Source organism: Pelophylax lessonae, assembly GCF_965119305.1.
Source record: "Pelophylax lessonae genome assembly, chromosome: 11".
NCBI lineage: Eukaryota > Metazoa > Chordata > Amphibia > Anura > Ranidae > Pelophylax > Pelophylax lessonae.
The window spans coordinates 31,609,366-31,633,341 of NC_138778.1; the positions used below are offsets into that span (position 1 = coordinate 31,609,366).

The 23,976-nt window shown below is 43.5% G+C and overlaps 1 protein-coding gene across 1 annotated transcript in view; it reads right to left on the bottom strand.

Moving 5' to 3' along the window:
- Window positions 1-20,525, bottom strand: part of PCTP (phosphatidylcholine transfer protein) — a 52,906-nt gene extending 32,381 nt beyond the window's left edge. Inside the window, exon 1 of the mRNA XM_082271760.1 lies at window positions 20,383-20,525. Within this exon, the coding sequence (XP_082127886.1) occupies window positions 20,383-20,511 (129 nt within the window). The 5' untranslated portion in view covers window positions 20,512-20,525. The remainder of the gene's footprint in view (window positions 1-20,382) is intronic.
- Window positions 20,526-23,976: the final 3,451 nt, after the last annotated feature.

A 23,976-nucleotide genomic window follows, 5' to 3' on the forward strand; every position in this document is an offset into this window, starting at 1 on the left:
ATCGTGAGAGAATCGTGATCTTTATTCCAAGCTAAAAAATCGTGATTCTCATTTTGGCCAGAATCGTGCAGCTCTATTAGGAATATAAAAAAAAAAAAAAGATGTATTATATTAAAGACTATGTGGAAGCTGACGTTGCTCGCCTCCTCCTAAAACTTTCCGGGCCTGGCTCTCAAGCTGGCTCATTGGCTGCAGTTCTTTCTATAACAGAACGGGAACAAATGTCCAGATCAGGAAAAGCAGACTTGTTCCACGTTAGTGACTCAAAAGAAAATACAGTGTCCGCATGACAGCCAAGCAAATAGTAGTTACAGAAATGACTACCAAGCTCTATTCCATAACAGTCATGGTTTCCATACACTGCACGGATGATGGCTTGATACTAGAGCTTCATGGTTAATCATTAAAGATCACAATCTCGATTCAACACCCCCCCCCCCCCCACCCACACAACCTTAATTAAGCATTGTAATAAGTGCAGGACAGGTCCCTGCTCACAGCAGTCAAAAAATAAATTAAAAAAAGCACTCGGCAATGTTTATCAACAACATTGCTTAGCACTGAAATAGAGATAAAAAGAAACATTGTATCTTTCTGTTCATTTACAGATCAAATGGATGAACTTCAGTCTGCAAATTAAGTCAGTTTAAGAGCCGGTTCACACCAGAGCGACTCAAAGTCGCCCCGACTTTAAAGTCGCCTGTGCAGCACGACTTCATTGCGGCTTGCAAATTACTTCTCATAATAGAAGTCAAAGCAAGTCGCTCCGACTTCGCCCAGAAGTAGTGCAGGAACCCTTTTCTAAGTCGACTTGAGTTGCTCTGATTAGAACGGTTACATTGCACAGAATGGAGCGCGACTTGTCAGGGTCTAAAGCATGGGTGTCCAACCTTTTGGCTTCTCTGGGCCACATTGAGTGTAGAGAAATTTTCTCGGGCCGCATATAAAATATATACTATAGTTAAGGTATATAAGTAATAAAACGCTGCCGTGCCCTTCCCGCGCTGCTACACCCCCCCCCCCCCAGCACTAATTTAACACAACCAGTGGATGATCCCCTCCGAGGCAGCCTCTGCCTACAGTTAGTTGGAAGCCGCTGTGGCCATGCCCCCCACTCGCCTTCTTTCCTCCCCAGCAAAAAAAAATAAAAAAATTGTCAGGAGGCAGTGGGCCGCATTGCCTGCGGTTTCGGGCCGCAGATTGGACATGCCTGGTCTAAAGCAATCTTGTTTAGTAAAAAAAAATAAAAAATAAATAAATGTTTTTTTTTTTGTTTTCTTGGGATTTTTTTTTTATTAAATTGCTCCTCTGTTTAACCCCATATTAACCCTTAATTTACTCTAATCAGCCTTAATAAATCCTCTATTCTCTTCTCCATTTAATTATTATTTTCCTGCTGATTTTTTTTTTAATCTACTTTTATTTTTGAAACTAATAACAAAACTTTTTTGTTTGCTTTGTTCATTAATATTTTTACACCTTTAGCTCCCGTTCACATAGGGGCGATCCGACTTCGGGTGGCGACCTCCGAGATTGCGGTGCGAGCAGCGCGCCGCGACCTCGGAGCGGCCGCCACGGACTTCATAACATTGAAGTCTATGGCGGTCGCTTCCGGGTCGCCCCAAAGAAGCTCCGGACCCTTTTTCTAGGTCGGAGCGACTTGTGTCGCTCCTATTAGAACGGGTCCGCAGCTTCCCTATGGAAGGCGACCTGCGGCGACCTGTGAGGCGACCAGGTCGCCTCACTGGTCTCCCTAGTGTGAACGGGGGCTTAACATACCTGTATATTTAAACGTTTTACATTGAAAAAAAAAACGCAAAATCAAAAAAAACTAAATATTTTTCATTTGTAAAATAACTTTTCAATGTTTTGTACCATTGCTGACAGCTGAAGTGTAAGCAAAAAGTTGCGGTAGATATCTGTAATTGGTATCAGCGAGTACTAAAAAAAAAAAAAAAAAAGACCCTAATATGAAACTTAAATGGAATTTTTTTTATTTTTTTTTATTTCTTTACACATTACATTATTTTTCATTACATTTCTTTGAATATGATTGAAGCAAAAGAGTAATATAGGTCTTATTTTATTTTTACATGAAAAATGTATTTTTCATTACATTTCTTTGAACATGATTGAAGCAAAGAGTAATATATGCCTTATTTTATTGCCATCTTGTTTGATCAAATAATGTTCAGGGGTTGTAAATCTTAAAAAAAAAAAAAAATTCTTCAGAATCATGATCTTTATTCCAAGCAAAAAAAAAAATTTTGATTCTCATTTTATCCAGAATTGTGCAGCTCTGCTTGAAACAGCTGAATGCAATTTGTAATATGGCCCCCTAAGTTTAGGCTATATTTGCATTATACACCAGTGGTTCTGAATGGGCATCTGGCCAGTGGGGGTGATTGGCATAGTTCCGTTCACTCCCTGGAATAAGGAATAATCCTCTTATTTTTGGGATTTGTGAAGGAACAAGACGTGAATACCTTCTGCTTTAAGAAGGCTTTACTGAGCTGCATATTTCTCTCGGAAAAGGTTTCCTTTGAGGCTGTGGGGTTAATTTATTAAACACTTCTGGACCGGAAGATTTTCCCCCTTAATGATCAGGCCATATTTAGCGATTCTGCACTGCGTTACTTTAATGGACGATTGCGCGGTCGTGCGACGCTGTACCTAAATAAAATTGATGTCCTTTTTTTCCCCACTAATAGAGCTTTCTTTTGGTGGTATTTGATCACCTGTGCGATTTTTATTTTTTTTGCACTATAAACAAAAAAAGAGCGACAATTCTGAAAAAAAAAAACAATATTTTTCACATTCTGCTATATGACATTCTCAAAAAAAAAAAAATCAAAAATCAAAATGTTTTAACATTTTAGGCCAATTTGTTTTCTGCTACATGTTTTTGGTAAAAAAAAAAAAAGAAAAGTCGCAATAAGCGTATTTTGATTGGTTTGCGCAAAAGTTATTGTGTATACTAACTACAGGAAAGATTTATATCATTTTTATTGTTTTTTTTTGTTTTTTTTTTACTAGTAATGGTGGCAATCTGCGATTTTTAGCAGGACTGCGGCATTGAGGAGGACAGATCGGGCCCCTAACTGACATTTTTAACACTTTTGGGGGGACCAGTGATATTACTACAGTAATCAGTGCTAAATATATGCACTGTTAGGCTGGCCATACACTATACAATTTTCTTATTCAATTTCCTTTAGATTTACCTTAAACTATGTAGTGCAAGGGCCTGCTGGACTGCATACAAATTGAAAGTGTTTAGGTTTGACCCTATATTACATGGTTTTGGTAAATCTAAAGGAAAGTTGAACAAGAAAATTGTATGTGTATGGCCAGCCTTACTGTAATAATGACACTGGCAGGGAAGGGGTTAACAGTATGGGTGATCCAGGGGATAAATGTGTACCTAGGGGCGTGTTTCTAACTGTGGGGGGTGGGGCTCGTGGAATCACCATAGACACCTGTGATCCTATATAGAAGGATCACAAGCACTCTGTGATCATTCCAGGGAGAAGAACGGTCAGCTGTGTTTACAACAGCTGACTGTTCTTCTCTCTCGGTGGGGAGCGATCGCAGGTGTCAGGCGGCAATCAGACCCGTGCATCAGAGTCCCCGCTGACGAGCGGAGGCAGGAGCGCACCGCCACCGGCGCGCGCTCGCCCCCTAGCTGCAGGGGAGCGACTGACGTAGCCCTACGTCGGTTTGCCTGGGAGAGCCACACTGCCGCAGTATACATGTGGTAAGCAGTCGGCAACCGGTTAAAAGGCAAATACACTGTTCACTTTGCAAGTGCAGTTGCACCCTTCCAGTGGCATTTTCTCCAGAGTTTAGTATATGAGGTAAAGCTTCACATTTAAAAAAAAAAAAAATAACCAATCACATATAAGGAAAAATAAAAAAAACAGCATTTTTGCAAGCGTTCGATTGGATGATGGAAGTCAGGCGCTTCCCCTCCTTTACTAAGCTCTGGAGCAAATGCCCTTGAAGAGTGCAACTACACTTGAAAAGTGCACAGTCTATTAGTCTTTTGTAAACAACCCTTTGCGGCAACACTGTTGTGCCTCTGAAAGTTGATGCGTCTCTTATCAGAGAAGTTTGCTTCCTCACTGTGAGTCCATAACAAATGCAAGCCAGCAGATCGATAGCTTCATTATTATAAATCTTTATATGAGCATTACAGCAATAGCAAAAGCCATAAAAACTGACGCGTTTCGTCCTAAGCCTTCATCCTAGCATGATGCTAGGACGCAGGCTCACAGTGAATAATTTCAGCCACACCCTGCTCATATATTCGTACTACATAGCGGTAGAGCTTGGGTCAGTCTCTTTGTTACTTTGCTTCCTCTCCACCTGTTTTATTCCCTTAACCACTTAAGGACCGCCTGCCGCAGATTTACTGCGGCAGGCAGCCCGTCCTGCGTGAAACAACGTAACTGTACAACGGACGTGCGCCTGCAGCTCCATCTCACCATTTTTCTCTTGGTGTCAGGAAAAATTGTCAGAAGTGAATTATGCTGATAGCAGAGGAATGAAGCAGCAGACAGAAATTACACTTATTGGTGCTCCATGGGCTGGGGGGGAAGGGGCGGCAAATGGACCATACCCTACCCCACCGGACCACACCAGCTCCAGCCCACAGACCTAACCCCCCCGGTCGCCGTCTCACTCGCTCTGGGCAGGCAGCGGCGGTGGCAGGGGTTTTCCCCTCCTTCCATGGGCTTCCCCTGCATCTCCTTACTCCTTGGCCAATAGCATGGCTTCTCCTTTCGGCCGATTGGGAAATGGGTTTAATGACCCGCTTCCTGATTGACCAGGAGGAGAATCAGTGTGGTGATAGCGAATATTCGCTATTGTCAAACAACTGGGTGGGCTCAGGGCGCAGTGGTCTGTGCCCCGAGCCCACACTTTTTTGAAGCCTATTGGAGCTTCTGGCTCTAATCACGTGCTTCAAAAAAAAAAAAAAAAACCTCATTGGAATCCATGTGTCCGGCGCCCTGCATGTAGATTAGGGGGGCCAGACGCATGGATAGGGGGGGCACTGAGCCCCCAATGGACGGGCCGCCACTGTACTTAGGGGTTGATTTACTAAAGGCAAATTGCAGTTGCACTCTGCAAGGGCAGTTGCTCCACTTCCATCATCCAATCATGCGCAAGCAAAAATGCATTTTTTATTTTTTTATTTTCCTTGCAAGTGTTGGGTATTCTTTGCAAAGTGAAGCTTTACCTCATTTACTAAGCTCCTGAGCAACTGCACTTTGCAAAGTGCACAGTCTATTTGCCTTTAGTAAATCAACTCCTTAGTGCCCTTAATTGAGACAAGTACACACTATAGAGGGATATGCTTTGTTCATATTTCATGTCTGAGGTTTACAACCATTTTAAGAAGCTTAGAGGATATTGTTTTCCACATCTTCCTATAACAAAGAGTCTGTTGCAACAAATATCATTGTTTTACAAAGCATAAGAAAACGCTAAATACCCTTGTCATGCAATAAGTAGGTAATGACAGCTTTCCACAAGGAGCTTATGATTGGAATCTAGAGCAGAGGTAAAAGGAGGATGAGAATGCCATATCGGTGATTGGACAATGTGAAAGTATTCAACTCAGGTCCAATGTGTAACAACCCAGATTGTGCTTCATGACTGGCCTGATTTACATGGAGTGCAAAGAGCATTAAAGGAGCTTTTCACTTTTAGTGAACGCCAGAAGCTCGGTCCATTCATTCTGATGGTTGTACGCATGGCCAGGGCTTTTTTTCAGGGGGAACGCAGTTCCCACACCTCCAACACTGAATGTATTTAAGTGCAAGGGGTGCTGGGGTGTGCTGGACGGTCTATTGATGATGGCCCCTGGGAGATCCATTGCCACCTGTGGGGATCTATTTTTGCATGGGGTCTGTTGTTGCTGGAGGAGGATCTATTGTTGCTGGGAGGGATCTTATATTTCTGGGGAGTTAGTTGTTGCTAGAAGGGATCTATTGTTGAGAGATAGGTCTATTGTTGCTGGCTGCTGGAGAATTTAATGTTGTTTCTGGTGGTCTATTGTCGCTGGGGTGGATCTATTGCTGCTGGGGTGGTATTTTGTTGTGGGGGGGGGAGGCATTGTTGTATAGGTGATCTCTTGTTTCTGATGGTCTATTGTTGCTGGCTGCTGGTGATCTATTTTGCTGCTTTTCTTGTTAAAAAGAACAAGTTCAATCCAAATGACTTAGCACCACAGAATGATACTTGGGTCTGTGTTCTCTATAAGGGGCGGTACTGGGAGGTGGGTAGGGGGTGAGACCAAGGGATGTGCTAGGGGGTGGGTAAGGGGCAGAGACAAGGGGTGACTCAGAAGGGGGCGTTCCTGCACTCACTATCTGAGAAAAAAAGCCTTGCACATGGCAGACCCCAACCATCAAGATGAATATGTACTGAGCTATAGAAATACCCAGGAAGAGTGAACCCCTATGCCCAGTAGAAACAGGACGGGACAGCTCACCTTAAAGTGGAACTTCATTCTTTCGATTAGCATTGATTATTTGTATCCCTTATGCTGCTAGCATCTTACTTCTTGGGCTTCACTAATGGCCTTCATTAACCGCTTGCCGACTGCCCCACGCAAATATACTGTGGCAGGGCGGCTTGGCTGCGCAAAATCACGTAAATCGACGTGATTTTGTGCACACGTCTCGGCACAGTGGGAGGCGGTGATTGCCGCCGGCCTCCCGCGATCGTCAGAGAAACTGACAGAAGACCCACCTGCTTATGTAAACAAAGCAGGAGGGTCTTCTGTCACACAGGCAGGGAGAAATCAGGAGTTTCAGCTAAGCTAAAACCACATTCTCTCTGTGCCTGTCACAGACCCCCCCCCCCCCCCCACAGTGAGTAAGCACTAACAGGCATACATTAACCCCTTTGATCACCCCCAGTGTTAACCACTTCCCTGCCAGTGTCATTTATACAGTAACAGTGCATATTATTTAGCACTGATTACTGTATTAGTGTCACTGATCCCCAACAAGTGTCAAAAATGTCAGTTAGGGGCCCGATCTGTCCTCCGCAGTCCTGCTAAAGATCGCTGAACGCCGCCATTACTAATAAAAAAATAAATAAATAAAAAGTCCAAAAATCTATCCCGTAGTTTGTAAACGCTATAACTTTTGCGCAAACCAATTAAAATGCGCTTTTTGGGATTTTTTTTTTTTTTTTTACCAAAAATATGTAGCAGAATACAAATTGATAAAAAAAATTAGATTTTTTTAAAAATGTTATTGGGAATGTTTTATAACAGAAAGTAAAAAATATGGTGTGTTTTCAAAATTGACATTCTTTTTTTGTTTATAGTGCAAAATCTAAAAATCGCAGAGGTGATCAAATACCACCAAAAGAAAGCTCTGTTTGTGAGAAAAAAAAAAGGACTTCAATTTTATTTGGGTTCAGCGTCGCATGACCGCGCAATTTTTCATTATAGTAACGCAGTCCCGAATCGCAAAAAATGGCCTGGTCATTAAGGGGGTAAAAACTTCCGGAGCTGAAGTGGTTAAAAGTGAAGTTGTCCTTTAGAAAGTAGAGAGTTCTTCTAAGACAACAGAGAGCTATGACAACATTTTTAAGCATACACAATACAGAGATGGTGCAGCGCTAACTCAATATTCAAAAATCTCTATTAAAAGGTCACATAAGAGTCCACATATAAAATGATGGCAAGAAAATCCCCACACCGTCTTCTGTGAAAAAGGATGTGCATGCACACTCGTCACCAGTGTGAGTGGGGGTGGGGGGGGGGGGAAGCCTGCTTACCGGATCCTATTGATCTTCAATTTTTTGGAGAGGTCAACAACAGCACACAAGGTTTCTAGGGTTTAGCAATACTCAGGAGGTCTGGTGCTAGAAACTTTGCTCTCATTCCGGCGTGCGTGACGATATGAAACCTATTTATCGATATCACATTTTTTAAGCGTAGGCGCCCCGCTGCGTGCATTTACGTTTGTACGTGTGTATATGTTGGGGTCGGGGGGCGGGGCTACATTTCTTTTGGGGGGGGGGGATTTGTGCTTGGGTATAACTGTAATTTTTTTTTATTAAAATTATTTAAATCTTTAAATAAAAAATTTTTTTTTTTACTTTTTTTTCATGACATAGGGGAAAAAAGTCTCCTACATGATGATTTCTTTTGGCGACAGGTTCTCTTTAATGATATAGTTCATATTCCTATCGCACACCTTCCTGGTTTGCAGGCTCGTGTGTACTGGGTGCTGAAGCGATCACCAGTTGGCAACTGGATTAGTTACAAGTAGATACATATTCGTCAGCACACCAAGGATCTTGCAAAAGCAGTCCAAAAAACGTTATTCAAGATAAGATCACATCAGAAAAATATAGTGCAACGTTTCGGAGCCCCACAGGACCCCTTCGTCAGGCATGTGATGCACATGCGTGACGAAGGGGTCCTGTGCGGCTCCGAAAGGTTGCACTATATTTTTCTGATTTGATCTTATCTTGAATAAAGTTTTTTGGACTGCTTTTGCAAGATCCTTGGTGTGCTGGCGAATATGTATCTACTAGGTTCTCTTTAAAGTGGAGTTCTGGGCACAAAATCGACCTAATCGATTTTGTGGCCATCCGCTTGCTCTTCTTCACCTGAAAAGGATTTGGATAGTCAGGATTATTTTTTTTTTTTTTTACTTACCTTGTAATTGTAGAAAGAAATACTCACCTATTTTCCACTTCCTCCCTCTGTGGCCGCGGCCTGCGCCGTCACTTCCGGTTTGCAATGATTCCTGGGAGCTGAACGCCATCGCTCCCAGGAATCAATGCGACGGCACCGGCCCCGCTCGTCACTTCCGATGCGACGCCGCATTCCTTGCTAAACAGCTTCTGGGCATGCCCAGAAGCTGTGGAGGAATGCGGCGCCGTACCGGAAGTGACGAGAGGGGCCGGTGCAGGCGCATTCTGGGAGAAGAAGACGTGGAAGAGGACGCAGAAGAGGATCGCGCTGGCTTCAGCTGCCCACAACAGAGATGGCAACGCTGGAGAAGAAATTTTATAAGTGAGTATTTCTTCTTGCAGGTAAGTGCGAACCAGGACAGATCAGAGGCTAGCCATTGTGGAATGTAGTAGCCCTGACTGTCCCGGGCGTATGTTCATTGAAAAAATGTTTTTGTGCCCGGAACTCCGCTTTAATGAGACATCCAGGGTCTAAAGGAACCCGCATGTCTCCCCTGTGCTCCACTGAATGTAATGCAATGCACATCACACTGCATTACATTCTTTCCCCGATGGCCGGGAAAACTGTCAACAGGGACCCAGAAATTACATCACATGTCACTTTCGGGTCAATTAGAAGGGGAGCTCTCCTCTCTCCCCTTCTACCCGGTGGCACCAGCTATGCTGGTCCTGGGCCCGCATATGGGCAAGCAAGTGGTGCCTGGGATACATAGTGGGGAGGTGAACGCGGGGTGTGGGGGACATTCGGGAAGCGGCCCAGGCACAAGGTCCACACTTCTGGTCGCAATGGTGACCTGGCGCCTGGGGTTTGTCAAGCCCTGTATTATACTAACATTTTAATGTCAGATTTACATTCAAAAGAGTGAATTTTGATCTCTATATACACAGTATAGTCATGAAAAAATTGTTGGGCCAGGTCTTTGGGAAAACATGGTTTGGTGAAATTTATCAGGACAGAAAAGCATTAAGCAGTGTGGGAATCACTTTCTCCATTTCACTTTTTTTCCTCTTCCAAAAGAGTTTCCTCTTATGTAAACGACTTATCTGTTGCTTGATTAGAACCTATTGTCAAGTTTTGGAACAATGCGTCATAGCACTGCGAGCGACCAGAGAGATAGTTATAGAAATACATGCACAATCTACTTATCCTTCCTCAATGTAGTTTAAAGGGCTAAGTTGAATATCAGGAGGCATCAGCCGGTTCAATAGAAACCAGATGACATTTGGCCCGTGCGTACGGCAATCGATCCAACAGAAGCCGGCCATTCAGCCAGCTTCTGTCAAAGGGGCATGACCAAAAAATGTCTGCCGATCGGCATCCGATCAGCGCTCTCTGCCAATGGCTGAAAACACTAACGGGGGTGTTCTGCCGGGGGGGGGGGGGCTGTCCCCCTGTCAGAAAACAATAGCTAAGTGGGGTAGATCGCTGTACTAACATTACATAGTTAGTACAGCAGCTCCTCCTGAGTTCTTCGGTTTTTTTTTTCATTCAGCCCGCTGGGTTGAAAAAAATTAATTATAGTGTGTACTAGGCTTTAGTTCACCTTTACAGTGGAGAAAATAATTATTTGATCCCTTGCAGATTTTGTAAGTTTGCCCACCTACAATGAAAAAAGGGTCTATCATTTTTTTTATCATAGGTGTATTTTAAATGATAGAGACAAAATATCAACAAAAAATCCAGAAAAAAAAAAAACCTGCATAAAACAAAATGCTATGAATAAAGTTGCAGTTCAGTGAGTAAGATAAGTATTCGATCCCCAAGCAAGACATGACTTAGTACATAGTGGAGAAACCCTTGTTGGCAAGCACAGAGGTAAGACATTTCTTGTAGTTGGTGACCAGGTTTGCACACATCTCAGGAGGGATTTTGGCAGGAGCGAACTTACAGGGGTTGCCATGGCGACCGGGCCCCATGCTGCAAGGGGCCTGAGAGGGCCCCCTGTATGTATAGAGAGGAGGAGCGGCAAGCGCAGCTAAGACCGAGCTCCCCGATCCTCCCGACGGAGCTGATTTCACATTGGAAACAATGGAAAGTGAAAGCAGAGTGTGTGCTGTGCTCTCTGCCTCCCCCTACAGTGCAATACGCGTCCGGCAGGAAGTTACAGGAAGGTACAGTCCTCTCTCTGCCGTTTTTACAAAGGCTTTCTGTATGTATGTGCATTTATGTTTGTATGTATGTGTGTGTATGTATGTGTGTATGTGTGTATGTATGTATGTATGTGTGTGTGTGTGTATGTATGTATGTGTATGTATGTATGTATGTGTGTGTGTGTATGTATGTATGTATGTATGTGTGTGTATGTATGTATGTATGTATGTATGTATGTATGTATGTATGTATGTGTGTGTATGTATGTATGTATGTATGTATGTATGTGTGTGTGTGTATGTATGTATGTGTATGTATGTGTGTGTGTGTATGTATGTATGTATGTATGTGTGTGTGTGTATGTATGTATGTATGTATGTGTGTGTATGTATGTGTGTATGTGTGTATGTATGTATGTATGTATGTATGTATGTGTGTGTGTATGTATGTATGTATGTATGTATGTATGTATGTATGTGTGTGTAGTAACATGGACATCTTTGAAGGAGCCCTATACTTTGGTGCCAAATGAACTGCATAAACTTGAAGGATGTCATCTATGCAATGCACACAGTTGCGGCATACTAGTGTGGGGTTCAAGACAGTGGTGTAGCTACAGGGGTTGCAATTGCAACCGGGCCCCATGCTCCAGGGGGCCTGTGCGGCTCCTCTGTACACTGGTTTGGAGGGGCAGTGGGGGAAGCATGTAGCTAAATCACTGTCCTCCTTTTTCCTCCAGTAGCTGCAGGAGGAAAATGGAGGAGATTGGTTCCTCTGTATGCTGCACCTGCCACTCCTCCTATCCAGTTCAATTGTGTTCTGCTGTCTCTGGACCCCTGTGTGCTCTCCTGCCCCCCCCCCCCCCACTGTGCTGCCCCCCCTCCCCCCCCACAGTTCGCCCCCCTCTCCCCCCCACTGTGCTCCCTTCCCTCTCCTGCCGGCTGCTGCAGGGGATGTGTCACAATAGAGAACCAGTAAGGGGGTCGGTAAATATGTAATTTACCAGCTCCTTCCTTTTCTGAATGGACAGAGTCATAGTCAGTGGCATTGTAAAAAAATAAGATGATAAAAAATAATACAAATAAAATACCAGAAAATAAAAAACTACAGACACCAGTGGGTGAATTTTCAGGATCGCAAAGGTCACACTTGCGACCGGGCCCTGGCATTCCTTCACCGTGGGGAGGCCCCTAGATGGCAGGAAGGGGGCCCACTGCAGAACTTGTGAAAGGGTCCCACTGCAGGACCGTAATAAAGGGCCCTTCAACAAGAGTAAAGGGCCCCAAGATCAGTGGGAAGAGCCCCAGGCTTGAAGGGAAGGGGGCCGGAGGACCCTTCGTGGTTTCTTGCACCAAGGCCCTGAAGGTTCTAGTTACGCCTCTGTGTTTGTGAGTATAGTTCCTCTTATTTCATTTTAATAAACTCCATTTGGGTAATGCACAAGGTCGGTGCGCCCTCTTTTTGTTCTTTTGCACAGTGTTCCCATTAAAATATACCCATGTGTCTTCAAAAAAAGACATAACTTCAAAGTTTTGCCCGCAGACCACCTACGTAATGCTACAGATCTATATGTCACAGGACTCTGACTTTGAGAACTCGGACTGAATCATTACTTTCCCTCCCATTTCCCTTTCACACGCACCAGGATGACCCGAATGTTTGCCTTCTCTATATTTGTTCCTCAAAGGAAAGAACAGCCCAAGAAATAGGACATCGACACGGCATAAGTCAAGAGGGTGTGCTTCCCTAACCTGAACTTCGCCTTTGATATGGCGGGCTCTGTTCTGTGTGGCTTTCACTGATGGCTCCAACGCTGGATGCTACGGCACAACCAAGGGGGCCAGTGCAGGCCCTGGGGCCAGTGTACCCGGACATTTTCCATACATTCACATTGACTTGTATGGAGGAATAATAGCATTGATTGAACTGATCTGACACTAAAGCCGGCATCACACGCTTCAATTTTTTTCTTTTGAATTTTTGCACAAAATTCTGAAAAATTGTTCTTCAGAGCAATTGATAAGGCCATTATTCAGTCCACTCATTTTGTTATAAGGCCCTTAACCACTTGCCTACTTGGCACCCCCTTCCTGCCCAGGCCAATTTCTACCTTTCAGCGCTGTCACCCTTTGAATGACAATTGTGCAGCCATGCAACACTGTACCCAAATTTAATTTTACTGATATGCCCTGATGAGGCAGCATTGGTGGGCACTGATGAGGCGGCACTGATTAGGCTGCACTGATAGGCGGCATTGATGGGCACTGATAGGTGGTACTGGTGGGCACTGAGTGGCGGGCACATGGTGAGCGCAATTACGGGAGGACATCATATGACGCCTTCCTAGAACTGGTCAGCAAATGGTTTAAAATTTTGTCCAAACATGATACTTGAATTCATTCAACAGGTTTCTTGCTTATGAAATCAACTAAATAATGCAAAGAAAAGCTTATTTAAACTTAAAGCGGAGTTCCGGCCACAGAATCCTTTTTTTTTTTTTTTTTTTTTAATGTCCCCCAAACAGTGACCCATCGACCTCTATACATCCGCTAATCCTGTTTCATACATTGTAATAATATGTTTGCAAGCATGAAATCTTACTTTATAAAAATTATTGTGAGCGCCGCCATCTTTGTCCTGGATCGCCGAGTCCGTTGTGGGGAAATGTCTGCCCTGCTTCCTGGTTGTAGTGGGCGGAGGCCGGTGAATCCAGCGCGAAATCTCGCGCATGCCCAGTACTATGCGATCGGCATAGTGTTTGTTTCCATAGGGACGGCAGTGTCCGCACTGTGCTCCGCCTAACATCACGTCATTTCCTGTTTGGAAATCACGCGATGAGAGGAGCGGCCGGCCTCCTTCGTCACTGCCCTTTGCATCCTGGGAGCGACGAGTAAGAGCTCCCAGGACGCATTGCGGGACAGGAAGTGACGGCGTGGGCCGCACGGCCGAGGAAGGAGGAAGTGGATGGTAAGGTGAGTATATTATGCTCTCTAATAAGGTAAGTAAAAAAAAAGGCCGGGAATATCCAATTTTTGCTCAGGTAAAGATAAGGAAGCGGATGCCATAAAATCTACAGGCATGATTTTGTGGCCGGAACTCCGCTTTAAGATAGAGAGGAGAGGAGAGGAAAGAAAAGAGATAGACAAATGAGATAGATAGAATAGAATAGACAAATGAGATAGATAGAATAGAATAGACAAATGAGATAGATAGATAGATAGATAGATAGATAGATAGATAGATAGATAGATAGATAGATAGATAGATAGATAGATAGATAGATAGATAGATAGATAGGAGCACCGAAATGAAAATTCCAGTACTGAAACCAAAATTTATGATATACTTGGCCGAAAACCGAAATGTGCAGTTTAAACAAAAAAAATTAAGAAAAATTTAATTTAGTTAATGTGGCTGGAAATTTTGCATTGAAGCCAATAGGGGGCGATTTTTGCATTAAAGTCAATAGGGTGAATTTTTGCATTGAGGTCAAAAGGGGGCATTTTTGCATTGAAGTCAATGGGACATGATTTTGCATTGAAGTCAACAGGGGCGTTTTTGCATTGAAGTCAATAGGAGGCGATTTTGCCTTGATGTCAATAGGCGGCGATTTTGCATTGAAGTCAATAGGACACAATTTTGCATTGAAGTCAATGGGACACAATTTTGCATTAAAGTCGATGGTATGCGATTTTGCATTGAAGTCAATGGGACACTATTTTGCATTGAAGTCAATAGGGGGGTTTTTGCATTTAAGTCAATAGGAGGTGTTTTTGCATTGGAGTCAATAAGGAGGGGTTTGCATTGAAGTCAATAGGATACGATTTAGCATTGAAGTAAATGGGAAACAATCTTGCACTGAAGTCAATGGGACACAATTTTGCATTGAAGTCAATGGGACACTATTTTGCATTGAAGTCAATGGGACAATATTTTGCATTAAAGTCAATATGGGGGGTTTTTGCACTTAAGTCAATGGGGGGGGGGGGTTTACTTTGAAGTCAATAGGGGAAGTTTTTGCATTGAAGTCAACAGGGGGCTTTTTTGCATTGACGTCAATAAGGGGCCTGTTTACATTAAAGTCAATGGGAGGCGATTTTGCATTGAAGTTATTAGGGGGTATTTTTGCATTGAAGTCACTGGGATGCGATTTTGCATTGAAGTCACTGGGACGCGATTTTGCATTGAAGTCACTGGGACGCGATTTTGCAATGAAGTCAAGGGGACGCGATTTTGCATTGAAGTCAAGGGGACGCGATTTTGCATTGAAGTCAACAGGACGTGATTTTGCAGTAAAGCATGCCATTAACAGAACCTTTTTTTTTTTCTATTGGCAAAACGCCGACAATGCAGATATGTCTGTGCATCCCTACAGGTAAGTTATAAAAAAAAAAAAGTATAAAATACAGCTTGGGGGACTCCATGGGAAAGACGATGCAGCTTGGGGCTAGGAGGTGCAACCCAGAGTTTTAAATAAATAATTTTAAATAAAGGCAATTTTTTTTTCTTTGGTTTTTGGAGAGAGCTGGGAGGGATTAGATCCCCTGTCAAGTTTTTATTGCCGTTTGTGCTCCCATTAGAGAGATTTAACCTCTCTATTTGTCTTGGTGACAGTTGACACCTAAATGTAAGTGAAAGAAAGTCCCCGATTTTGGGTTGTCACCAGAACAGGAATAGAGGGGAGATCTTCCAATGGGGACACTAGTTCTGGTGACAACCAGGGATTTCCTCTCACTTCCTGTTTTTGCTATAAGACAAGAATTGAAGGGAAGTCTCCCCAGTAGGACACAGATGGCAAAAAGAAAAAAAAAAAAGTCTGACATTGAGTATAACCCTCCTTTACTTTATCCAAAATTAAAAAAAAAAAAAAAAGTTTTGCCTATAGTTCTACTTTAAGATCCTTCTCTAAGATCACATACCTCACATTCCATCAATATATATTCTTTAATAAGGTTACAGTAAGACGTCTCGGCCAACTACAAGCGAGGGATCGGTCTATGAAGGGATCGGTCTATGAAGGGATCGGTCTATGACATGCTGGATCGGGGATCATTTTTCAGTTTCATGATTTTTATTTCAAAACCATGGACAGCATTGACCAAGAATCATCCTCACCCCTCATTATCTGTCCATGGTGTTGGAATCGCCTAGGAATACTTTCTAAGTCAATGACCTGGAACCAGTATACTAAATAATAAAGGCCTGACCTCACTTGCCGCATACTGGTCCAGCCAGGCAATCGGTATTTTTAAAGGTCAGCAATAAAAAGCTTTCATAATCCTACAAAGTACAAATCCCCTTTCACATGTTGAAAGTATTTATAATCTGCCTATTCCAACTTTTTTCGTATAAAAAATAAACATATGATAAAAGTGAGGTCACCTCCAGAACGATCAAAAAAAAAAAAAAAATTATATATATATATATTTTTTTTTTGATCTTTTGCTTTTAAAGATAAAGATGAGATTTGGGTTTTTTTTTTATCCCAGATCTCTTCAGAAAGAGGACCTGTCATCCTTATTTCTATTACAAGGAATGTTTACATTAGTTAGAATAGGAATTAAAAAATGTTAAAAAAAATAAAAAAATAAATGGAAATAGTAAAAATAAAAATGAAATAAATAATATATATATATATATATATATATATATATTTTTTTTTTTTTTTTTAAAGAGGCACACGCAATCTGTATTTTTAAAGGTCAGCAATGAAAAGCTTTCATAGTCCACTGAGTACAAATCCCCTTTCACATGTTGAAAGTATTTATAATCTGCTTATTCCAACTTTTTTCCTATAAATAATAAACATATGATAAACGTGAGGTCACTTCCAGTCAAGGCTGGAAAAAAAATGAAAGCGAACGATCAAAAAAAAAACAAAAAAAAAAACAATTATATATATATATATATATTTGATCTTTTGCTTTGAAAGATAAAGATGAGATTTGGGTTTTTTTTTTTGATCCCAGATCTCTTCAGAAAGAGGACCTGTCATCCTTATTTCTGTTACAAGGAATGTTTACATTACTTAGAATAGGAATTAAAAAATGTTTAAAAAATATAAAAAAATAAATGGAAATAGTAAAAATAAAATAAATAATAATATATATATATATATATATATATATTCTTTTTAAAGAGGCACACGCAATCTGTATTTTTAAAGGTCAGCAATGAAAAGCTTTCATAGTCCTCTGAGTACAAATCCCCTTTCACATGTTGAAAGTATTTATAATCTGCCTATTCCAGCTTTTTTCGTATAAAAAAATAAACATATGATAAAAGTGAGGTCACTTCCAGTCCAGGCTGGAAAAAAAAAAAAAAAAAGAAAGCAAACGATCAAAAAAAAAAAAAAAAAAATGAGATATATATATATATATTTTTTTGATCTTTTGCTTTTAAAGATAAAGATGAGATTTGGGTTTTTTTTTTATCTCAGATCTCTTCAGAAAGAGGACCTGTCATCCTTATTTCTGTTACAAGGGATGTTTACATTACTTAGAATAGGAATAAAAAAGTGTTTATAAAAAATAAAAAAATAAATAGAAATAGTAAAAATAAAATAAATAATTATATATATATATATATATATATATATATATATTTTTATTTATTTATTTTTTTTGACAGGTACTCCTTGTGGAAGGATCTGGGGGTCTAAAAGACCCCAAACCCCTCCTCTGCAATTAAAAGCATTCAAAACGCCAAGTTTGGCTGTTTTGAATTCTGTCTTTTTTTTTTAATTTGGCGCCGAGTACCCGGAAGTGATGTCATGACATCACTTCCGGGTTTTTACATGGAGACCCAATCAGAGCCGAATGTGGCTTTGATTGGGTCTTCTCTTCGGTGGCCGTGCATGCTGGTTGCTCGGGTCTCCTGGTGGGATAGGAGACCTGGGCGAGCCGCGGCAGTCGGCGGGAAGGGGGGGGGGGGGACGTCCCCTCCCACTCCATGTAATGACAGCCGAGTGACTTCTCAGCCGCATCAGTTGTCATTACAAGTCAGCCGACTGTCGGCTATGGACGCCGGTACCGGGATGGTGCCTCTAGCTTCAGGCATCACTCCGGTGCAGTACTTTCCCGAAATATCGGTAACCTCAGGGGCCGATTCTGATATATCGGGGAAAGTGCAGATCAGCCCCCGATACATCGGCTTTGCCGATAATCGGTCGATCCCTGATTTCTGTGTGTGTGTTTCTTTTCTATATTGGTTGAACTGGGTAGATTTGTGTCTTTTTTCAACCACAATACCTATGTAAGAAGTGTGCTCCCCGCTTCACCCCTTCTCTCTGCCCCCTATTCACCTCCCAGCACGATCCTCTGCAGTCAGGAACAATAGATTCCCCCCCAGCAACAATAGATCTCTGAACCAACAATAGAACCCCTTCCAGCAACAATAGATCTCTGAACCAACAATCGAACCCCTTCCAGCAACAATAGATCTCTGATGCAACAAAAGACCCCCCTCCAACAACAATAGATCCCCAGCAACAACAGATCCCTGGAGCAACAATAGACCCAACCAGCAACGAAAGATCTCTAAAGCAACACTATACCCTCCCCCCACCAAGAATAGATTCCAGAAGCAAAAATAGACCCCAACAAGCAACAACAGATCCCGGAAGCAACCATGTACCCCCCCCCCCCAGGAACAATAGGCCCCTGAAGCAACAATAGACCCTCCAGCAATAATAGCTCCTTGAAGCAACAATAGACCTCCCAGCAACAATAGACCCCCTCCAGCAACAATAGATGCCTGAAGCAACAAAAGACCCCCCAGCAACAATATATCCCTGAAGCAACAATATATCCCCCAGCATCAATAGTTATCTTGAAGCAACAATAGACCCCCAAGCAACAATAGATCATTGAAGCAACAATAGACCCCCTACAGCAACAATAGATACCTGAGGCAACAAAAGACCCCTCCCCCTCCAGTAACAATAGGTCCCTGAAACAATAATAGACCCCCCTCCAGCAACAACAGATCCCTGGAGCAACAATAGACCCCCCTCCAGTAACAATACATTGCTAAAGCAACAATAGAACCCCCTGCAATAATAGATCCCAGAAGCAAAAATAGACTCCCTCCAGCAACAATAGACTCCCTCCAGCAACAATAGACTCCCTCCAGCAGTAATAGATCCCTGAAGCAACAGCAGACCCCTCCAGCAACAATAGATCACTGAAGCAACAATAGATCTATGGAGCAACAATGGACCCCTCCATCATTAATAGAGCCCCCCAGCAAGAATAGAACCTCAACATCACCCCCCCCACAGCAACAATAGACCCCCAATGTAATAATACAGTAGATTCCCCAGCAGCCAACAACAATAGACCCCTCTCTCAACAGTAGATCCCTCCAAGCAACAAATGACCCTCCAGCAACATAAGATCCCCCAGTGACAATAGATCCCCTAGCAGCCAGGATCAATAGAACCTCCAGTGCCCCAATCAGTGCCGGAGGTGCTAGAAGTGCCCCCTCCCCCCCCCCCCCACGTTCCCGCTGAAAAAAAGTCCTGTATGTAAAAACATGCTGTCCCTCTGATAACGTTCCATCGATCGCTTTTCAGAGGACGGTTGGCAGGTGGGTAGGAGGTGATATGTTGGATATGTTGCCTCCATTACATGCAGCTGCAGTGTGACTGCCGGAGACCGACTGTACAACCCCTGATCTCTGCATACAGCTCAGCGATTGTACAATCAGATTGTATGGTGAGCTCAGATCACAGTGTAATGTATGGAACATACAGGAGATTGTACAATCAGATTGTATGGGAAACTCAGATCACAGTGTAATGTGTATAGGGAACATACAGGAGATGGTACAATCAGATTGTATGGTGTATGGTGAGCTCAGATCACAGTGTAATGTATGTATGGAATATACAGGAGATTGTACAATCAGATTATATGGTGACCTCAGATCACAGTGTAATGTATGTATGGAACATACAGGAGATTGTACAATCAGATTGTATGGTGACCTCAGATCACAGTGTAATGTATGTATGGAACATACAGGAGATTGTACAATCAGATTGTATGGTGACCTCAGATCACAGTGTAATGTATGTAGGGAACGTACCGGAGATTGTACAATCAGATTGTATGGGAAGCTCAGATCACAGTGTAATGTATATAGGGAACATACAGGAGATTGTACAATCAGATTGTATGGGAAGCTCAGATCACAGTGTAATGTATGTATGGAATATACAGGAGATTGTACAATCAGATTGTATGGTGAGCTCAGATCACAGTGTAATGTATATAGGGAACATACCGGAGATTGCACAATCAGATTGTATGGTGACCTCAGATCACAGTGTAATGTATGTATAGAATATACAGGAGATTGTACAATCAGATTGTATGGTGAGCTCAGATCACAGTGTAATGTATGTATGGAACATGCAGGAGATTGTACAATCAGATTGTATGGTGTATGGGCAGGATTATCTCATACATTGAGTTCTGTATATGTTATCATTGATAATGATTGAACTTATGAAGCTGTTCCATCTATAGAGAGCGGAATTCCTCCCTCTCCCGCCTTACCTGGTCATAGAGCCGGTAGATCTGGATGCCCATGGTGTCGGTGAAGAGCTCCCATCCCCCGGACAGTATCGGCTCGTCCAGCTCCCTCCAGGCCCCCTGGAATTGGTCGTCTGTAAAGCGGAGCTCCATGTCTCCCGGGACCCGGCACAATGGGCACAGCAGCGGCTGCTCTAAGGACGCCGCTCGCGTCACTGATCACAGCGCGCCATATCCAATGAGAGCGCCTCAAAGTGACAGCCAGCCAATCAGGCTTCGCGAGGCGCTTCCGTGTTTATTGCGGCATTAGCTGTGCACTGGAATCCGTTCCAGCAGTCTATTGTCCCCCTCCCCCCTTCTGCATTTACTGAGTGAGGATTGACAGTGTCAGTCAGTGCGCTGACTCCACAGATTCCCATAGGATGTGTGCTCTGCAAATATCAGTATAAGGGCTGAGATTTGTATTATAGAAGGGGGTCCAAACTTCTTCTCACTTTATAAACTATAATAGAGGTTGTAACATTGTAATGACACTCTAAAGCAGGTATGCCAAACACAAGGCCCGCGGGCCGAATGCGGCCCTCCAGGACTTGTCATGTGACCCTAACAGCCGAAACATGGCCGGAACTTCATTCTGCAACCTCCCACTCCCACCCTCTGCTCCCACTCCCCGCCGTCACTTGTAAATACAGAAGCCTTCTGTGTATAAGGGACAGTGTTGCCCTATAACAGATTCCTGGACGCGCTTCGGATAGGGTACAGCAGGGACAGATCTCCAGGATCTAAGAGAAAGAATGATCTCCCTGAAAATACACAGTGAGGTACTAGAGCCGGGCCAGGCAGGTCAAAGTGATGCAAGGAAGCTTCATGGGGGGAGGTTGGGGTTACAAACTCAGTGCACCCCTAAACCCTACTCTTCATACACAGCACACCCCTGAACCCTGCACTCTACGTAACACCCTCTTGAACCCTGCACTCTGTACATAGCATAGTCCTGAACTCTGCACATAACGCCCTCCTGAACTCTGCACTCTGTACATAGAGCACTCCTGAACTCTGCTCTGTGTACACAGCGCAGTCCTGAACTCTGCACAAAATGCACTCTTGAACCATGCACTCTGTACATAACACACTCCTGAACTTGCACTCTGTACATAATGCTCTCCTGATCTCTGCACTCCGTACATAACGCCCTCCTGAACTCTGCACATAACACCCTCCTGAACTCTGCACTCTGCACATAACGTCCTCCTGAACCCTGCACTCTATACGTAGCGCACTCCTGAACTCTGCACTCTGTATATAGCATAGTCCTGAACTCTACACATAACGCCCTCCTGAACTTGGCACTCTGTACATAACGCCCTACTGAATTCTGCACATAATGTCCTCCTGAACTCTGCACTCTGCACATAATGTCCTCCTGAACTCTGCACTCTGTAAGTAATGCCCTCCTGAATTCTGCACTATGTAGGTAACGCCCTCCTGAACCCTGCATTCTGTACATAATTCCCTCCTGAACTCTGCACTCTGTACATAGCGCACTCCTGAACTCTGCTCTTTGTACATAATGCCCTTCTGAACTCTGCACTCTGTACATAACGCCCTCCTGAACTCTGCACTCTGTACGTAGCGCCCTCCTGAACTCTGCACTCTGTACGTAGCGCACTCCTGAACTCTGCTCTTAGTACATAGCATAGCCCTGAACTCTACACTCTGTACATAACACCCTTCTGAACTCTGCACTCTGTACATAACACCCTTCTGAACTCTGCACTCTGTACATAATGCCCTCCTGAAATCTGCACTCTGTACATAACGCCCTCCTGAACTCTGCACTCTGTACGTAGCGCACTCCTGAACTCTGCTCTTTGTACATAGATTAGCCCTGAACTCTGCACATAATGCGCTCCTGAACTCTGCACTCTGTATATAACGCCCTTCTAAAATCTCCACTCTGTATATAATGCCCTTCTGAAATCTGCAGTCTGTGCATAACGCCCTCCTGAAATCTGTGCGTAGCGCACTCCTGAACTCTACACTCTGTATGTAATGCCCTCCTGAACTCTGCACTCTATACATAACGCCCTTCTGAACCCTGCACATAACGCCCTTCTGAACACCCTTCTGAATTTTGCAAACTGCACATAACGCCCTCCTGAATTCTGTACGCAGCGCACTCCTAAACTCTGCATTTTGTACATAGCGCACCCCTGAACTCTGCTCTTTGTACATAGCATAGTCTTGAACTCTGCACTCTTTACTTAGCACACTTCTTAACTCTGCACTCTTCACTTAGCGCACTCCTGAACGCTGCTCTTTGTACATAGCATAGTCCTGAACTCTGCACATAACACCCTCCTGAACTCTGAACTCTGTACGTAGCGCACTCCTGAACTCTGCTCTTTGTACTTAGCATAACCATGAACTCTGCACATATTGCACTCCTGAACTGTGCTCTGTACATAACACCCTCCTGAAATCTACACTCTGTACATAATGCCCTCCTGAAATCTGCACTCTGTACATAACGCCCTCCAGAAAACTTCACTCTGCACATAATGCCCTCCTGAACTCTGCACTCTGTACATAATGCCCTTCTGAACTCTGCACCCTGTGCATAACGCCCTCTCGAAATCTGCACTCTGTACATAACGCCCTCCTGAACTCTATAAACTGTACATAACTCCCTCCTGAACTCTGTAAACTGTACATAACGCCCTCCTGAACTCTGCACATAATGCCCTTCTGAAATCTGCACTCTGTGCATAACACCCTCCCCAATTTTTTCTGCACTCTGTACATAATGCCCTTCTGAACTCTGCAAACTGTACGTAGCGCCCTCCTGAACTCTATACGTAGCACAATCCTGAACTCTGCACTCTGAATGTAGCGCACTCCTGAAATCTGCACTCTGTACATAGCATAGTCCTGAACTCTGCACATAATGCCCTCCTGAACTTTGCACTCTGTGCGTAATGCCCTCCTGAATTCTGCACTGTGTACATAACGCCCTCCTGAATTCTACATTCTGCGCTTAACGCACTCCACAACTCTGTACGTAGCGCATTCCTGAACTCTGCTCTTTGTACATAGCATAGCCCTGAACTCTGCACATAATGCACTTCTGAGCTCTGCACTCTGTACATAATAACGCCCTCCTGAAATCTCCACTCTGTAGACAACGCCCTCCTGAAATCTCCACACTGTACACAACGCCCTCCTGAAATCTGCACTCTATCACCCGCTTGAACTCTGCACTTTGTACATAACGCCCTTCTGAACTATCCACTCTGTACATAATGCCCTCCTGAAATCTGTACGTAGCGCATTCCTGAATTCTGCACTCTGTACGTAACATCCTCCTGAACTCTGCACTCTGTATGTAACGCCCTCCTGAACTCTGCACTCTGTACATAGCATAGTCCTGAACTCTGCACATAATGCCCTCCTGAACTCTGCATTCTGTACGTAACGCCCTCCTGAACTCTGCACTCTGTACGTAATGCCCTTCTGAACCCTGCAATCTGTACATAATGCCCTCCTGAACTCTGCACTCTGTACATAGCATAGGTCTGAACTCTGCACATAACGCCTTCCTGAACTCTGCACGCTGTA